Source organism: Anoplophora glabripennis, unplaced genomic scaffold, assembly GCF_000390285.2.
Source record: "Anoplophora glabripennis isolate ALB-LARVAE unplaced genomic scaffold, Agla_2.0 scaffold173, whole genome shotgun sequence".
Taxonomy (NCBI): domain Eukaryota; kingdom Metazoa; phylum Arthropoda; class Insecta; order Coleoptera; family Cerambycidae; genus Anoplophora; species Anoplophora glabripennis.
The window spans coordinates 697911-716436 of NW_019416256.1; the positions used below are offsets into that span (position 1 = coordinate 697911).

Sequence of the window (18526 nt, forward strand, 5' to 3'; positions counted from 1 at the left end):
CGAGAGCGCCTTTTTTTCAAAAAATCGATATATCTCGAAAAATAATTAATATTTTTAAATTTTTCAAAAATGTACTTTTTTGGCTTGCCGCGGGCTATGCTTGCAGTAAATAGCAAATATGGGCACGTAAATGTAAACGAGTTATAGAAGAAGAGAAAAGAGAAGATTTTTAACGGTTTTTTCGATATATCTCGAAAAGTAACAAAGCAATCGATACTTTCAAAAAATCAGTCGATAGATCTTTTTAAAACCTACAACTTTCTCATTTAAAATTTTTCAATCCGTGCTATATTTTTTTAGTTATTTTAGAAAAACCGTTTTTTTCAACTTTGCGATTTTTTTAACCATGTTCGCCATATTGGATCGAGTTTAAAGATCAAGAAACTCAATTTATAATTTAATTTTCTATACGGTCATATTTTTTTTGTCCAGGTAATAATTTCTGCAAATTTAACAGTAATCCGTGACAGAATGCTTGGACTATTAGGCAATTATGAACAGACAAAACTAATAGACATATAAATAAATTTAGAAATAGAGGAGGCTATAAAGTCATAAACTCATACAATATGTTGTGCAATTACTAATCAGAGTATACTGCCACTAAAAATAGGATAATATAATAAAATAGGATTCAAGTTTGAATTGTAAATGCATTATTAATGATATAATAGAAAAATAGCTATCCCAAAACTATTACAAACCTTACGTCTTATCCCTTTGGAGGGCCATATCTCAGTAACGGTGATCCGGAGGACCAATGTTTATATGACCTTTTTTACTATTTCTGGCTCTACTTTCACCTCCTTAGATTTTGTACCAACTTTTCCAAACACCCTGTATAATTTTGGCTATTTACTCAACCTGGTATGTCAAACCATGCTTCATTACTAAAAAACGACAAGTTCAACAAACTATTACACAGACCAACAAAATTTAACTTTTTTTTGGAAGCAGAAACTTGAATATATATTTTCGAAGGATTTAGGTGCGCCGAATCCGAATCTGGCAGCAGAATTGCTCTATCACGTCAGGTTTTTTAGATATCTTAACCTAAAAGTGCAAAAAACACTGTTTTTCCTCATATTTGAGGTTATGTAGTAATGCCATCTATTATTTTTAAAAAAACTAATACATTGAATCTAAAAGTACAAGGCTCCCTCCTTCGAATGCCGTTAAGTTTGCTCAAATATCTTTTTTTTCGTTGAGATATCACGATGTTGAAATTTTTAAGTTTCTCAGTTTCTTAATATGCGAAAATCTACTAAGGATCCCTTAAACATCAAGTAGTCGATTGCAATTCAGAAACTTCATATCCATACGGTTTGTGGGTTTGGAGTTGGTGGGCTTGGGGTTTGTAATCTTGGAGTTTGATAGGTTCGGGTTTTGTGGGATTGGGATTAGTGGGTTTAGGGATTGTGGGTTTGAGGTTTGTGGGTTTGTGGATTTGGAGTTTGCGAGTGAAAAAAAAAGGTATTTGAGCAAACTCAACGGCATTCGAAAGGAGGAGCCTTGTACTTTTAAATTATATGTATTTTTTTTAAAGAATAGATGGCATACATAACCTCAAATATGACGAAAAACAGAGTTTTTTGCACTTTTAGGTTAGGATATCTCGGATTCAGCGCACCAAAATCGTTCGGGAATGTATATTAGTGTGTCTGCTTCTTGACCCTTGTTGACCTGTGTTATTCATGTTTTCTATATATCATTCACAGTATCGTCTTCCATAATCTATGGGAAGTAATTCCTGCACAACAGTTGCCTTATACGGGTGTAAATACAGTTGTTTTTAAAAAATTTTGACATGTTCCAGGTAAAAACCCTAAAATGAAAAGGGTAGGATATTAACTATACTTCAATCTAATCTCAAATTCAAATAAAACTTTCAAAGAAGTGTTTCAGAGACGGAAACCAAATTTAAGGAAATTTGCGCAAAAAAATACCTGTTTGAGAAGCAACTTTGATACGGACTCTGATTTATTCGGTTTAAGAAAGTGTCACAGTTGTTGTTGTTGTTTCTTGACTTCCAGTTCCATAATACGTTTTGAAATAAAAATATTATTAACTTTAAAAAAGTTTAGATGTGTGTAAAGGTACATAGCAAATAAGAAACAATGAAACGATGGCAGAAAATGAATTAAAACAATAACAGACGTGGATGATGGACGCTACTGAAAAATGCACAAATGTCGGTTTAGCGTCATCGATCATAATGATTCGTTTACAGTATACTAACACACATTGCATCTACAGAGATAATCCAATCGCTGTATGGTTGAATGAAATGTTGTGAAAAATTATACCAATGATGAACCGGTAAAACTAAATGTGTTTTAACATAGTCTTGAACTTATTGTTTTAGTAATTTTTAATTTTGGTCTGCTCAAATAAATACCGTTCACAGATTCAGACAGTTCACGAATCTGTTAAATCCAGTCAAACTACTTCTATATTTATGGGGTTTTATTCTTACAAAAAGTAAACATTTTATAAAAATAAGTAGGTGGTAAATTATTCAAGGAACAGGTTACGATAACCATTATCTATTGTGATAGCAAATGGTGAGTCAAGGTTCGTAACTGTAAAGTAGAATATTATACTGTTCTACTATTGCACTGAAAAATATTTTAGATAAAATACATGGCTATGAGGTCACCCGCACCATGAATATATAATGGATGCTCTTTTTCTTCAGTTCAACAAATGCGAAATACCTACATTACTTGATTTCCGTAAAAAAATAAATATTTGCTTTCAGGAGAAACTGGTATTTTATCGATAGTATATCTTTGTCTTTATTCAGGGAGGACGGGGTAAATCTACGCATGATTATAAGTAAAAAAATTCATATAACCATAATATGTCCGGAAATGCTTCGTTACCATCATACAGGGTGTTAAATTTCAATAATTTTTATGTTTGTCTTTGTATCTCTCACAGTTTTTGAGATATGTAGCTCAAATTTGGAATAAGGGCTAACTTAAATTACCTGCATCACTGGCCTTGCTTAATAGTCGTCACGATATACAGTCATACTTTTTCTGGGGTCGGGCCTCTGTTCAGCTCCCCGAACTTTCTTCCGGTATGACACACTGGCCTTTTCTAGATTAAGGGTTTAATTCCCTGATCAGTTAGAAACTTTTTTGTCTCCTGCAATGTTTTCGTATTTGCTGGCGTTTTCGGGCAAAAAAATTTCAATTGATTTCCTGTAATTCGCTAAATCAAAAGTCGGATTTTAAAATCTTCTAGTAGGTTCTAACTGACGGATGATGATTTTGTTTTAATAATTTTGACCTTCAGCTTTTAAAAACTACTTTTGCCTATTTAGATAATAAATTATTATTATTTCAGTTAAATATTAACTACTTTTTAATTACTTACTAATTCGAAACGTCAATGTACAGAGTAGTAAAAAAGTTAGGGCAAATTTAATTTAAGCGTATCCTTATAGGTGGCGCCCTCTACAAGCAGCATTAAAACCAATGACATATTTAAATTTTGCATCCTAAAAAAACCCGTCCCCCAAGTTTTATGCCAACATTCAAATTTGTTTGGAAATTATTCCTAAAAAATCAAAAAAATAAAAAATTTTAACGTATATCGAAAACTAAGCATTTTTAGACCTACGTTTCTTTGTACTGAATTAAAAATCACCTTGTATATACCGGGTGTTCCCTCTGTCTGTTCTTTGTGATTCAAGGCAAACTGCCTAGCTATGTTTAATTCAAAAAGCTGAAGTTTAAAGAATGTTACAGTATCACAAAGAGGAGAATCAAACATTACACAACTTGTACGAAACTATGAATGAAAAGATGCAGGTGTTATATTTTAAATACTTACCACGATTATTTAGCAATTTTGAAATTGTTATCTCAATTGGTTCCCTATGTTACTAACTTAAAGTAGTCGGCTTGACCTTGTATGCCGATAACTCGCACCACTGAAGTTCGACAAGGATAACCAGCATGTGTATTATGTATATAAACAATGCTTTTATATTAATGTTCATCATACCATCACAATGAAGTCTTGGCTGCTTCTGGTTGTATTTGTTTATTTTGTTAGTCACAGTTTCGCACACACGTTGCCTCCTGGAGGTAAGTACATATAAAATCTCAGTTAATCACTATAATTAAAAATTACATTTGAATAATTTTAATTGCACTTGTAAATCTTAAAATAGTCTTCTGTTAATATGTATTTCCGCACTAAAATGTTAAAATTAATGAAGAATATTGTTTATCAAACAATTTTCGCGACTTTCAGATAGTGTAATAAGAATGTATAGTGGGAAAAGGACATAAATAAGGGTTTAGATTTTCTGAATGAGCCAATATTACGATTTTGTTTAAAATTTTCTGCAGAGCTATAAACAATATAAAAAGATAAAACTATATGTGCAGAACAAGATTTAAAAAATATCAAAGCAATATTTAAAACATATTCCAATATTCCAAAATTGCAAAATAATAATTTTTCAAGAATATATAACAAACAAGTATCAAAAATATTCTGCACTACCAAGATAGTGGTAAATCATTTACAAAAACCTATTTAGATTATAAAGAAGGGATAATAATTAAAAGGTTTGAGAAGGCACACCTTTTTCGGCAAGAACGGAAAGTGTGAACATAAATTTGGAACATGATCCGATAAAGGTAACATTATTGTCTTAGTGATGAAGAGGGATTATTTAAAAAAATGTACCTATGTATGTTTTCAGTCACGAAAATTAAATAATTTCGAACATTTCGAATTTTCACTACCAAGAACGGCGGTGACAACATTTTTAACATTAAGGCGATGTTTCGCATTGTATTAGCTATGTCCTGTCCAATTTTTGTTCGTGCAACTCTCTTGGTTTCGACAATACAATACTTATGTATGTTTTCAGCCACAAAAATGGAATAATTCCAAATATTTTGAATTTTTACCACCAAGAACGGCGGTGACAACATTTTCAACATTAAGACGAAGTTTTGCATTGTATTAGCTATGTTCTGTCCTTTGGTTGGTGCAGCTCTCTCGGTTCGAAATTAGAAATTGTGAAAACCATAGATATAGATACCTACAAAAGAATTCTGACACTGTCTTTCCACAAGGATAATAATTGGCAATTTAAACAAAGATCATAACGGAACAATTATCCCGTTTCCCTTTACACTGTCGTCCTTAACAATAATCGAATTAACAATAATAGTACTAATGACACAGAACGCAGAACATAAAATATGTTAAAATAACCTAAAAATAACCTAAAAGTTATGTACGTAAAACGTTTATGTTTGATTTTTATCATAGCAGAACTGTTGATCAACTGTATTCTTCATAAACTTGAAAAATTGTACCCATCTAATGTAGTTTATGGGTTTCGAGTATTAATTGTTCAGGGATTTATATTTGACAAATATATTTAAAATACATAATCAATTCTCATAAAAAATCTTACAAAATCATATAAACAAAAAGGAACAAACAGCCTAGCATCCCATCGTTTTAAACACAGCTATAATTTTTATTTTATGATGAATCGAATAAGATCTTTGATAATGAATTTAACTATCAAGAGATGTGCTTTGTATAAAGATGCACAATAATTCCATAAACAAAAAGTACGATGGTTTCATTAATACATTTATCAAACGATAATGAAATGATAACCCAATACATTATCATTTTGTTGTTGTCAACGTTTAGGCCACTCATTATAGCTTTTTTTCGGGAAAAAAAATACTATTGAAGTTTCTCTGCGGAATATTGTTCAGAAACGTGTTATAAACAAAATATCAAAAAATCAACTCGAGTTGGGAAACTTTGTTAAAACAATGGTAAAAATTATGGAAAAGTGGTTTTTTGACTCGCGTAAAAAAACTGTTATTCATAGAGAAAAAGGGTTTATACAAAAAAGGTAGGTATTTAATAAATCTGTAAAATAAGACAAGTCCGATTAAATTCCGATAATTTGTTTATGCGCAAGAGCTAAAAAATGGTCGAAATTGTCCGCTTTTTTCAGTTGCTAATAATTAATGCAATTTTCATCGCAGACACTTGTAATTCACAATTCTTGAAGCCTTTTGCACCCTTAATAAGTGGTAAAAATTTCAGCCCAAAAGCTTCATTAGCTTGGCGTTGGCGGAATTTGTTATCTAAGAAGATGCTAGTTCCGATCATTAGTTGTTTTTGTACCTAAATAGTTGTATTGACATATGCATTTACTGACAAATTAATTAAGTTTTGTGTTTTGTAAATTGACAACACCATATTTTAATATTTGTTCTGAAGACGACCAAACATTGCATGGTTTCGTGAAAAGAAAAAAATGTATTAATTGAAATATTTAATATTTTTAATACCTTTTTGTTTTTTTTAATATTGGAATATGTTTTAAATATTGTTTTTATTTTCTTTTGAATCATGTTCTACATATACAGGGTCGGAAAGTCCCCATGGTTCATCGGCCGTTACGTGAGAGCGATAAAGTAAGTAATAGAAATCCGTGCGATAGAGAAGGATGGCTATAATGAAGGCGTCTCATAGTCACCGCCCGTTTCGCCCTTCAACAATTAAGATCCACTTCCACTTGTAATTCAGCGACCGGTGGTCATCTTTTTTTCGTCGTTTGGCTTCTCTTTAATTGATGTCACTACTTATACAATTTCGACTTCGGTATTCCGATATGTTAATACCATCCGTTAACAGAGGGCAGCACAACGCGTAACAAATAAAACTTTTTACAGTAGCTAATAGATACCTCTGTTTGTAAATCTAGTAACCTTGTCTCCCTTACTGAGAAGTTATTCAAATGGAGTATAGTGCTCAGCTGCATTTAAAGTTCATTTAGTTGTTATTTAAATATACCTTTTAAAATGACTTAAAAATCCCAAGAAATAAAGCAAAATTCCCTATTTCCCCAATTCCAAAAAAATCTGTAGATCTGGCATCACTCTTTCTAGGGCTGCGCTTCACCTTAGACAAATCGTGCTGCCCTCTGTTAACGGATTGTATTAACATATCGGAATACGAAGTCGGAATTGTATAAGTAGTGACATCTATTACAGAAAAGGCAAACGACGAAAACAAAGTTGACCACCGGTCGCTGAATTACAAGTGGAAGTGGATCTTATTTATGGAAGGGCGAAACGGGCGGTGACTATGAGACGCCTTCATTATAGCCATCCTTCTCTATCGCATGGATTTCTATGACTTGCTTTATCGCTCTCACGTAACGGCCGATGAACCATGGGGACTTTTCGACCCTGTATATTCTTGCCTCTTTATTGTTATTTATACCTCTGAAGAAGATAAAATCTAAACTTTGACCTAGTCAAAAAATTAACACCTTTTTTTTCTAGCCCCATACCGACTATACATTCTTACTACCATATATTTATTTCAAGTCGCATAAAGGCAGTTGTAGGTAACCATATAAATAATATTTCAGGAGGTAGATAAAGTGTAGTAATTAAAAATAGCATCACTTCTGCGAATTCAATCAGCGCTAACATATTTGTTGACATTTATTTTTCCAAATACGTACATGGTTTGTGATAACATCAGATTATTCTTTAGATAATTTTAGGACTCAAATATCACTTGGCTATCTTTCTAAGATTAAATAAATGATAAATAATATATTCATAAGCAGAGATGCAATTAAGAACATAACAATTAATTTAATATGCTTAATTCCTAATAGTATTTGCTCTATAACACTTGGCCAATGAAAATAAATTATGTGTCAACTATACTAAAAAGAATAATAACTTTAAAGACCTTTTTGGAATATGTATGGGACCAAAGAATTCTAAACCAAAGAAATATTTTGTGTCACTAACATATAGTTGGTATACAGGTTACCTTCCCTACACATATCAGATATTAACGATATTATTTGGATGTTATGATAACTATTTTCGTAATTTATTGATAATTACATAATCATTAGATTTTAATACATTTTTTTAAAATCTTCTAAATATTTAACGCTTCCTCAGTGTGCCGTTATTCACTAGTAGCCGAAATGATCTTTTCTTTTTATTTTTCGTCTCTTCGCCTTTCGTTTACAGAAAGATAAACGTAGAAAGACATGAATACATATTTGTGTCTGATTCTTATTATTGTCCTTTGATGCAAACCTCTTGGCTTTATTGACACATTTGTTTCATATAACATATTATTGGATTAAATAATGAAATTTTTTCAATTGCTTAGTATTGCAAACGAAAAATGTTGATTAAAACAACAAAATATGTGTCTCAAACAAACATAGTGTCATATATCCACGATTAGATTTGTAGTCAAATGAATATTACCTTTGACTTTTATTTTAAAGGTATTCGACTAATTCAAATAAATGTTTTCAATTTCAAATTATTGGTGAACCTTATCATCAGATTGTCTTTTCAAAATGTCTAATCTAATTGAGCAAGATGTGTACTGATGGAAATAAACCTAGCAAATTAAATGTCAATAAAGGTGCTTGTCCTCACAGCATATCGTTTTATATTATCAAAAGTTACAGTGCTAAAGCTTTATTTATATACAATATGGACTGGAAAATGAGAATTTTAGTCAATATGGAAAGTGGCACTTGTTATTCCGATTTATAAAAATACCGGTGACAGAAACTACTGAATAATTATTATTATCAAGACATTAGTGAACTGTGTGTATAATAAGATATGAGAGTCATTAATTTCTTATACTTTGAATATCTTAATATTATTACAGCCGAACATTACGGCTTCTTTTCTATCTTTCTTACCTTATTTAAAGTGTATATAGTGCGTATATTGATTTCAATAAAGTTTTTGACAAGATACGAGTTACTAAGCTAATTGTGATCATGGCATACTCTTGCGCTGGTTTACGTATTAGACCATCGACATAGGATTGTGTTTAAAACAATTTATATTACATCTGGCGTTCCTCAAGGAGCTTATCTTGGGCCTTTATTGTTCCTTATGGCATAGGTGAATGTATTAAACACTTTGCTCTACTCGGATGATCTAAACATTTTTTCACGGTTTCGATAATTGCTAAAATATTCAAAATTGCAATAAATTTTACATATTAACAAATGTCACTCTATTACTTTCAATAAAAACTTTCTTGTTTATTTAATTATTATATAACCAACCAAAGGATAAAGTGCGTTTCTGAGAATTAGATCATAGAATCCAATCTATAACATCTATAAAATAAGATTAGAAATGATTCAAAATAGATTTGTTCGTTATCTTAAGTTTAGAGTGAATGGTATCTACAATGTTAGTGATATTTCAGCTACACAACAACAGTTTTTCATCATTTCACTAAAACATAGAAGAATTCATTCAGATTTTATATTATTTAAACCATTGAAGAACTTAGTAGACTGCCCTCATCTAATCTGATATTAAATTTCCATGTTCCTTACATAGAAATGCAAGTTTAATTAGTTGAATAACCCAGCATACAAACTTAAATTTAAATAATCTATACGGATTGTAATAATGTGTATTGTAATACTACTGACTCCAATTTGGATAGAATTTATAAAATTATTAGGAACATAAGTTACCTTACTTCTAAGTTTTATTTGTACTTGTCTATAGTTTTAATAGTTTCCACTAATTTAGTTGTTAACTTTTACTGTTAATGATTTTTTTAATTCCTCCTTTCTCACTGTTGATTTAGAGCACAAATGAAATTTTGGAATGGCATTTACAAAAAACGAAATTTGTCTTAATTAAAGACAATTTTTAGTATTTTTTATTGTATTTGAAAGCTTAAAGCCTTTAAATAAAAAGAAATACAAAAATTAGTAATGAAATATATATGTTTTTCAAAACACCTGATTATTAACATATTTATTTATGCATTGTTTGGTTTGTGTGTGTGTTTGTGAATTTTTAGAGGTTAGCCAGCTCATTCTTTTAACAAATTTCGTTTTTGTAAAAAAGTGTAGACTTTATTTGAATAAAATAGGAGCAAAAAAATTTTAAAAATAAAAATAAATTTAAAATAAAAAGTGTATAAATAAAAAAAATTTTTCAGGCATAGAATGGCAGAATTGTACGAGACCACACGAGGTGTATAAATGTGGAAGCGCTTGTCAGACCGAGTGTGCCACTCTTGGAGAGATCTGTCCAATTGTCAATATAAGATGCAATGATAGCTGTTACTGTGTGGATGGGTATGCAAGAGATACAGACGGAGTCTGCATAAAAATAGCAAACTGCCCCCCAAAATCAAAATAATTTGAGATATTAAAAGACCAGCTGTTAATAAACAAATGTTTCCAGTGGGTAAACATCCACTATATTCATTATAATTACGTATTATGTATATAAAAAAAATACATTTTATTTGTAATAAATAAATGTCTTAAATTAACGTCAATAGTTTTTTTTTTAATTAAGTTATTCGAAATACAAATATTAAAAAGGTGTTTTAAAATGTTTTAAAAATGTAGCGATTTTGCTTTTCTGGACACCTTCCATGGGGTTTAATTAACTTCAGTATTCTGTATATCCAAATTAATCATTTATGATTTTTTTATTTCACTCAATATTTAGTTAATATAAACCTCTCTGCATGAGTGAAAAATTGCTCAATATTAGTTAAACTTGGAACGTATTAGGGAAAATGTTAATTCCTAATTGTTCTTACATGTGCAGAACAGAATAAAAAGTTACTCACTCAACGATTGTCAGAAATTCACATCTGAGTAAAATTACTCAAATTACTTAATTCTGCCGCAATTGTTTCACTCATAAAATTTGAATTGCACTAATGTAGCAGAGTGGACGAATTGAATGAAATTTCACTATGTTTTGTGCGGAAAATAATAAAATTATGACTTGTATTTCACATAATTTAAACTCCCAAAGTTTACCACAGCGGGGTATATTTATATTATAATAAGCAGTTCGTAAATAGTAAACAATCATTTAGCATTCACCTTCTACGAACAACTATGACGTATTTGACGGAATTTATCGTGTATTTGGAGAAGAAGGATTCCCCGTGAATGACGAAAGGTCGTACAGGTTATCTGAAACGAGAACAGCAAAGGTAGCACGAAATTTAACTTGTAACCGTCACAGTGGCGTATAACATCTAGTGGACAGTTAGTATTGAAGTCAAATGATTCAGTTCAAACTATTCTAACATTAATTATAAAAAGGTACATGTAATTCTACCCAAAAATTATGAAGAATACAAAAGACAAATCAAGACAAGTAATATTTACATAATTTCCATTACAAGAGAAACCTAAGAACAACTATCCGCCACTGGTGCTTACCAAGAATAATTAATCAGCACGTGGAGAATATATAAATATCGACTGAGCTATTATATTAATCATATTATCGCAATGAAGTTTTGGCTGCTTCTTGTATTTTGTGCATACTTCGCCCATGAAAGTTTTGCCCACAAGTTACCACCTGGGGGTAAGTACGAGTATAATCTCGTTGAAATAAATGTACTTTATTATATGAGATACAGTTTTAATACAATGTTTGGGTTATATACTTAAGTATTTTATAAATACTTATAGTATCCACTGCGTCCGATTATTTCAATAATTTTCAATAAAGGTTTTGCTTTTGTCCTCTTTCCTGTTTATTTATTTTTTATTCTGTTAATTTATTTGCTTTCTTTATGTATTATACAGTAGTATGCTTATATTATAATTATACTTATTTTGTCCTGTAAATGCAACTTTAATTTTTTGAGAGATACATTTTTAGTTAAATATGACATTTTATAAATTTTAAATTACAGTGATATCTCAAATGATATCTGACTCGAAAGACCTTCATTAAATTAATGGTGGTTACACGTAGAAACTATTGTTTTTTTTTAATTCTGTCTCCACCAAATATACTTCTACAGTTCAGGCATGTATTACCCATACTGCAACCTGGCCTTGATCGTTGCTAGATTAGGTTGTGTAGATCATAATTAATTTCATGAATCTTTTAATACTTGCTTTTATTATATTATTTTGTATTGAAAATGAAATCAATAACTGAATTTAAACGTTTTAGGCTTGGTATGGAAGAACTGCACAAGACCGAACGAGGTATACAATTGTGGCAGCGCTTGTCAGACCGAGTGTGCGACTCTAGGAGAACCCTGTCCAATTGTAAATTTTAGGTGTAATGATAAATGTTACTGTGTGAAGGGCTATGCCAGAGATGGAAATGGGGACTGCATCAAAATAGAAGATTGCCCTCCAAAGCATAAATAATTTAAAAAAATGTGTTAAAGTGACTGATTTTTCATAAGTGTGTACTAAATGTGATTATAGATGTAGGTTATAAACAGATATTAATTACTTGAAGGAAAACTCCATCCCTTCATAATAAAGATTTTAAATAACTTTTAACATTTTATTTTCTAGACAAAGAGAAATAATAACCAAAACAATATTAGGAAAACTGTTACGAAGGGATCATACTGTCTTTATTTTAATTGAAACACTTTAAAAACTATCATTTCAAGAAGAATGTCGCAAACATTATTTTCCCTTGCAACTGGAAATGAGGAAAATATATTCTGTGACATTATTTCAATCAATATTCTAAAAATTTGTGCCAAGTCTAATTAGGACTTGAAAAACAGTGTCTTTTGAAATATTTTCGTTAAGTCAGGAAACCAAGTAGAAATCTTTGTTTAAAATAACATTTTCCGTCTAGTATTTAAAGGCCTAATTTCATATTTTAAAAAATCCCCGTGAACATTTACTTTCTGTAAACAATTATGATGTTTTATACGGAATTTATCATATAGGATATAGATAGGAGGATTATAAAAGTTATCAGCAAAAGAAAACAAGCGGTTGTGTTATACACAGTGGTGGATAACACCCATTGGATTCCTAAATAGCAGGGTCAAACGCTAATATCGCTGATGGTGATAACTAGACATTTATGCACATTATTAATGAAGTTGTAATTAAACATTATATGTATGTCAACTCATAATTAAGAGAAATGCTCTGGAGAAAACGAATAATATTTTTGTAAACATCCTTACAAATTATTATTAATTAAAACTACACGCTACTGAACAACCAGCATGTCTGGAGTATATAAACATTGATTTTACATGTATTATACTCATTTATTCACCACATTATCATAATGAAGTGTTGGGCGCTGCTCATATTGTTGGCATATTTTGCTGATGCTAGTCCTGTCCACAAGGTCCGAGTTGGTAAGTACTATCTCATCAAATTGATTTGCCGAATTAATAAAATTAACTGTATTATAAATTACAGAAATTGTTGATTGATTGGTATTATTTTGAACAATCCTTAGATAGTTATAGATAGTCATTAGAAGTATTATGCTTTTGGTTTTGGTTGGGTATGTTTTGCATACATATCTAGATTTTGGTATCAAAGAACACATTGATGTAATTTTGGGAAAACTTATTTGAATTGGTTTAATACTTTAAAAATGCGATTACTTCTTCCAATGACATTTTATCTTGATGACAACTGAGTCGACAGGACTTGTATGTAGCATATAGCGCGCTGTGTGACTTTAGTGCTTGAAAGTTAACTCCGAAGTCGCGCGATATAACATACTTCCTGCTTCCATAAGCATATCACATGATATTGATTTCCTCCCATATTGTTTGTTCTGGTTGCAGCTAATCTTACACCTTCTACTCATATTTTCCTTGGTCGTTCTTTCTTATTTTTGCCCTGTGGCCTGGCATATACATGGTGTCTCATAATTAGTGTGCAATACTTTAGCAGTAGATTCTATGAACAAATATAAGATTACTTTTTCCTATAAACAAGGGTCGATGCTTCCTAAGGGAGCTAGGCCGCCCTAAAAGGGGCTTCAGATCATATTTTTCAAAATATTTCTAAAACCAGTTAAAGTATCGTTATGAATTTTGGTATGTTGGACATTCAATAAATGTTCTAACGAAAACTGTTTGAAAAATTTAGTCAGGAGTGTAAAATTTAAACATTTAAACTCATAGATATGAGTTTTTCACAAAAAAATATGTACTCTTGATTTACTTCGATAAAATGCTTCGTTTTCGAGAAAAATCGATTTTAAAATTTTATTATATAAATCTCAAGAATAGAAAAGGATTACATGAATAGGTAGGTAGGCCATGAAAACAACCGTTTGTTTACTTGAATTAATTTGACAAATTTTTGCTTTCACTTTACGGTGCAGTATTGATATATAAGAAAAAATTAAAAAATGCAAAATTTTAATAATAGCGAGCTAGCAGTAGATACCAATCGGAGGCAACCTGGACGTAGAATATTTTCTACGGTCCATAGACGCAAAATGGATCTGTTCAAAAATTGCGCGGTCAAGGAAGGCCACCAAATGATTATAATTCTGAAAATGCCGATGATCATCCTAATATCAGCATCCGCACAGTGTCAAGAGCCACTAATATTCCACGAACAACAGTACATAATGAGAAATGTAAGAAACGTTTATTAAAACTAATCCAAAGCTCTCATTTTAGCTTTCACGAATGGTCACTATCCAAGGCCTTTATCCTTATCATTATCAGAGGGTACAAAACTTAAGAAATGAAGATTTTATGCGTAGGATCGAATTTTCTCAGTGGATCATTAATAATGAAAACTTGCTTCCATTAATTCTCTGGACTGATGAGGCGACTTTCACCAGAAATGGAGCTCTTAATTTTCACAGTACCCACTATTGGGCTAATGACAATCCGAAGGTAGTTCAGCGTAATAATTTCCAACACAGGTTTTCAGTTAATCTGTGGGCGGGGATTATCAGTAACAAATTAATTTGACCTGTTGAAATTCCAAATCGGCTTAAAAGCTTATTTACATTTTTACAAAATGAATTGTTTAATTTATTGGAAGATGTACCTCTGAATATTAGAGGAAAATGTACTTTCAGAGCGATGGAGCTCCAGCTCATAATAGTAGGAATGTGAAAAACTGGTTGAACGAATATTTTCCAGAGTGGTGGATTGGACCAAGAGCTCCCATTGCCTGTCCACCTCGTTCATCTGACCTTAATCCTCAAGATTATTACTTATGGGGACATTTAAATAGTATCGTTTATAACGCCGAAATAGATACCAAAGAAAAATTATTAGATACCATAAATTTGGCCTCTAATATGCTAAGGAACAATGAATTTGAAATTATTCGTGCTTCTCATGGAATAAGGCGCGGAGAGCTATGCTTTGCATACAACAAAATGGCAGTTATTTTGAGCAATTATTATAACATGTTTTTTAGTTTTTAATAATTTCTTTATTATCTGATTTATTACAAAACTTCATTTACTACTGTGCATATCAGGTTTGCTTCTGTAGTAAATTACTGATAGCTTGAATGCCAACAGTCTACAAACGGTTTGTGATTTGAACGATGCAAGAATGGTTTATAAATTTGTAGTTTGAAATGCGGAAGAAGATAGACATGAGATATAACTTCTAAATCTAAATAGATATTTTTCGAAAATGATGCATTTTATCGAAGTAAATCTAGAGTCCATTTTTTTTTTGTAAAAATCCCATTTCTATCATCGTTTGTTTATATTTGAAAATATTACAATTATCATCAAAAAAGTGTATATATTTTTTTGTGAAATACTCATGCCTGTCATTGTTTGATGTTTAAATTTGAAAATGTTAAAAATTGGGGGCGTAGCTTTTTCAATAATCTTATTTTTGATTGTAGAATCTACTGCTAAAGTATTGGTCACTAATTATGGGACACCCTGTATATTATTGATTATTCTGTTGTCGTCTATTTGATGTATATGACCTAGCCAGCCTAGTTACCTTTTCCATTACTTACTTTCCAATCTATATACATCGCTATTGCTCTCATTATTTTGTGTACTATATCAGCTCTTACTTTTTTTTTGATATTTTTGAGTCGAATTTATTTGAATCTTCTTCCAGTTTTATACAGCCTCTGATTATTTCTGCAGTCAGTCTTCCATTTGTCTCGATCATGATGCCTAAATATTTAAAGCTGGATACTTTGTATTTCTTTCGTCGGTTTTAATAGTGTTTATTTTCTCTATTTATTCACGTATAGTATATTAATATTGGGTTATAAATTCTTTTATATACTTACCGTTCCTGTTCATCGTCAGCAAATATTAAATCAACCAATTCTACACTTGGGATCCTCCAATCTATCTACAAGATGATTGTCAATTATTTCTATTGCTCTTTCCATAACGCTCTCTAGCTCCAGTAGATCCTTGCTTCGGGTTATTCCTATTATTCCTCATTCTGGAGTTTAGTTTCACGACTTTCTATGCATTCCCAAAGTCGTTACCGTTAATTTTATCGAAAGCCTTTTAAATGGTAACAAACCAAATATTTCTCTACTGAGAGCTTTTTCATTCGCTTGTTTTAGTGAGAATATTAGATCCTGTGCGTTTCTTCTCAGTCTGGTTTCCTCTACAGTCTATTCTATTTTTTTTCTTACCCTAATTTGAATTTTTTGTGGCACTCTCAAGAACGTGATCCTTAATTATATTCTCTTAAATAGTGGAAGTATATGGTTTCACTAAGAGCTCTAAAGCATTTCCCTGACAATTTCCCCCATGCAATAAACATCCATTAAGGCACTTGGAAAGTCTCTTTGTTAGGAAGATCGCGTTGAAGCAATGCGTACCTCTTTATACCATAATGGAATCGCAGAAGCTAATCTAAGTTTTAAATCACAGTCTCTCTTGCTTTTATACAAGAATCATGATGATGATGATGAAAATAAAATTAGTTTTATTTAAACGTTTCAGAGCATGTATGGATGAATTGTACAAGACCACACGAGGTGTTCCTATGTGGCAGCCCTTGCCAAACCGAGTGCGCAACTCTAGGACAACCCTGTCCAGTTATGAACGTAAAGTGTAACAATGATTGTTTTTGTGTGAAAGGATATGCTAGAGATCAACATGGAAATTGCGTCGACATAATTGCAGATTGTCCTCCAATACATTGACAACTTTAACATATCAATGATGATCGCCTTTCAATGAACATGTGTGTTTTAATGACATAAACATCATTGCAATTAAATATTATATGAAACGAACTATTTTTCATTTCTTTGTAATAATATTTTGATATATTTTAACTTTCAAAATATATTGACAACAATATACAGGGTGTATCACGAAGAGGGCCCAGTAGAATTTTCTCAAAAAGTAGTTAGAATTGAAATCTGAACGTTTGTAAACAGGGGGTTTATCAAAAAGATCTATCCAATGAAAATAGTGTCAACTTCCTCGCACTTATTATTATTAATTTTCGAAAAAAATTGAGGGATGTGACTTTTGAAAATAGAATAACTCCGACATTTTGTTTTATTTATTAATGAAATTTGGCATGGATAATTTAAAAGCAATGGAATTCAACCAGTTTTTGTCAAATTTGCGAAAAGTCATACAGAGTGTTTAAAAACGTGTTACCAATAATGCGACGTTGAAGTTGAATTTACTCAAAAATTTCAAATGGTAGACCCTGCAAATTTACTTTAAAATGATACTATAGTTCCCTATACCCAAAGTTAACAGTTCTTGTGTAAATTGGAAATTACTGATTCCAACACAGAAAAATCTACGACTATGGTGGGTTTATTTAAAGCATCGCCCTTTTTAATTTAATATACTGAATTATTGTTTTTTATGAAGGTATAACGATAATAAAAATTACAGCTCGTTAATCAGACACCGTTTATTATTCAATTCTTTAATGCATCAAATCCACCGTATGTTTTTCTGTGTTGAAATCAATAATTTCCATTTTACACATTTTAACTTTGGTTATAGGGAACTATAGATTTTAAAGTAAATTTAATTGTGTATCCATTAATGTAATAATATACAGGGTGTACCATTTGAAATATTTAAGTAAATTCAACTTTAACCTCACAATATTGGCCACACGTTCTTAACCACTCTGTATGAATTTTTGCAAATTTGACAAACTGGTTGAATTCCGTTGCTTTTAAATTATCCATGCCAAATTTCATTAATAAATAAAGCAAAATGTCGGAGTTATTCTGTTTTCAAAAATCACTTGCACCCTCAATTTTTTTCGAAAACTGATAATCACTTGAAAACTGTCACATTTTGGCCCTTTGTACCTTGTATAAAATTAGTCTACATTTTACCTTAGAATTAAAAAATGCAAAAATATACAGTGTTCCATTTCAAATAACAGAGTTGATGACGACTTCCGGTATAACCGGAAGTGCTAGAAAGTTGACACTATTTTCATTGAATAGATTTTTTTGTTAAACCCCTGTATACAAATTTTCAAATTTCAATTTTGACTACTTTTTGAGATAATCCTACTGAAGAAGGTAAAAAAATGAGATTGACATTTGTGAAACGTAAGAAGCATAATTGTCCAGTAAAAATTCAATAATGGCAGACGCGATGTATGGAAAACTGTTATCAAAGAATCACTAAGAAATTGATTCTAAATGCATTTTATTGATCAATCTATTTAACTTATACAATTATACATCCTAAAGGTT

General features: G+C 31.0%; 3 protein-coding genes across 3 annotated transcripts; all 3 read left to right on the forward strand.

The window, feature by feature from the left end:
* Nucleotides 1–3976: 3976 nt before the first annotated feature.
* LOC108911106 (inducible metalloproteinase inhibitor protein-like) lies at nt 3977–10380 on the forward strand. The gene is made up of 2 exons (XM_018715941.1): nt 3977–4100; nt 10042–10380. Exons 1-2 carry the CDS (start codon nt 4025–4027, stop codon nt 10242–10244), a joined length of 279 nt encoding a protein of 92 aa, XP_018571457.1. The 5' UTR covers nt 3977–4024; the 3' UTR covers nt 10245–10380.
* Nucleotides 10381–11168: 788 nt separating this feature from the next.
* On the forward strand, nt 11169–12376 carry LOC108911108 (inducible metalloproteinase inhibitor protein-like). Its single transcript, XM_018715943.1, has 2 exons — nt 11169–11441; nt 12042–12376. Exons 1-2 carry the CDS (start codon nt 11366–11368, stop codon nt 12242–12244), a joined length of 279 nt encoding a protein of 92 aa, XP_018571459.1. The 5' UTR covers nt 11169–11365; the 3' UTR covers nt 12245–12376.
* Nucleotides 12377–13101: 725 nt separating this feature from the next.
* Nucleotides 13102–17077, forward strand: LOC108911107 (inducible metalloproteinase inhibitor protein-like). Its single transcript, XM_018715942.1, has 2 exons — nt 13102–13212; nt 16782–17077. Exons 1-2 carry the CDS (start codon nt 13140–13142, stop codon nt 16982–16984), a joined length of 276 nt encoding a protein of 91 aa, XP_018571458.1. The 5' UTR covers nt 13102–13139; the 3' UTR covers nt 16985–17077.
* The last annotated feature ends 1449 nt before the right edge of the window (nt 17078–18526 follow it).

Bases quoted from the DNA above. Each gene is read 5' to 3' on its own strand.
- LOC108911106 (XM_018715941.1), top strand. From the start codon at position 4,025: ATGAAGTCTTGGCTGCTTCTGGTTGTATTTGTTTATTTTGTTAGTCAC. The intron at 4,101-10,041 runs GTAAGTACATAT...AAAATTTTTCAG, and splicing joins ACACACGTTGCCTCCTGGAG to GCATAGAATGGCAGAATTGT.
- LOC108911108 (XM_018715943.1), top strand. From the start codon at position 11,366: ATGAAGTTTTGGCTGCTTCTTGTATTTTGTGCATACTTCGCCCATGAA. The intron at 11,442-12,041 runs GTAAGTACGAGT...TAAACGTTTTAG, and splicing joins CCACAAGTTACCACCTGGGG to GCTTGGTATGGAAGAACTGC.
- LOC108911107 (XM_018715942.1), top strand. From the start codon at position 13,140: ATGAAGTGTTGGGCGCTGCTCATATTGTTGGCATATTTTGCTGATGCT. The intron at 13,213-16,781 runs GTAAGTACTATC...TAAACGTTTCAG, and splicing joins TGTCCACAAGGTCCGAGTTG to AGCATGTATGGATGAATTGT.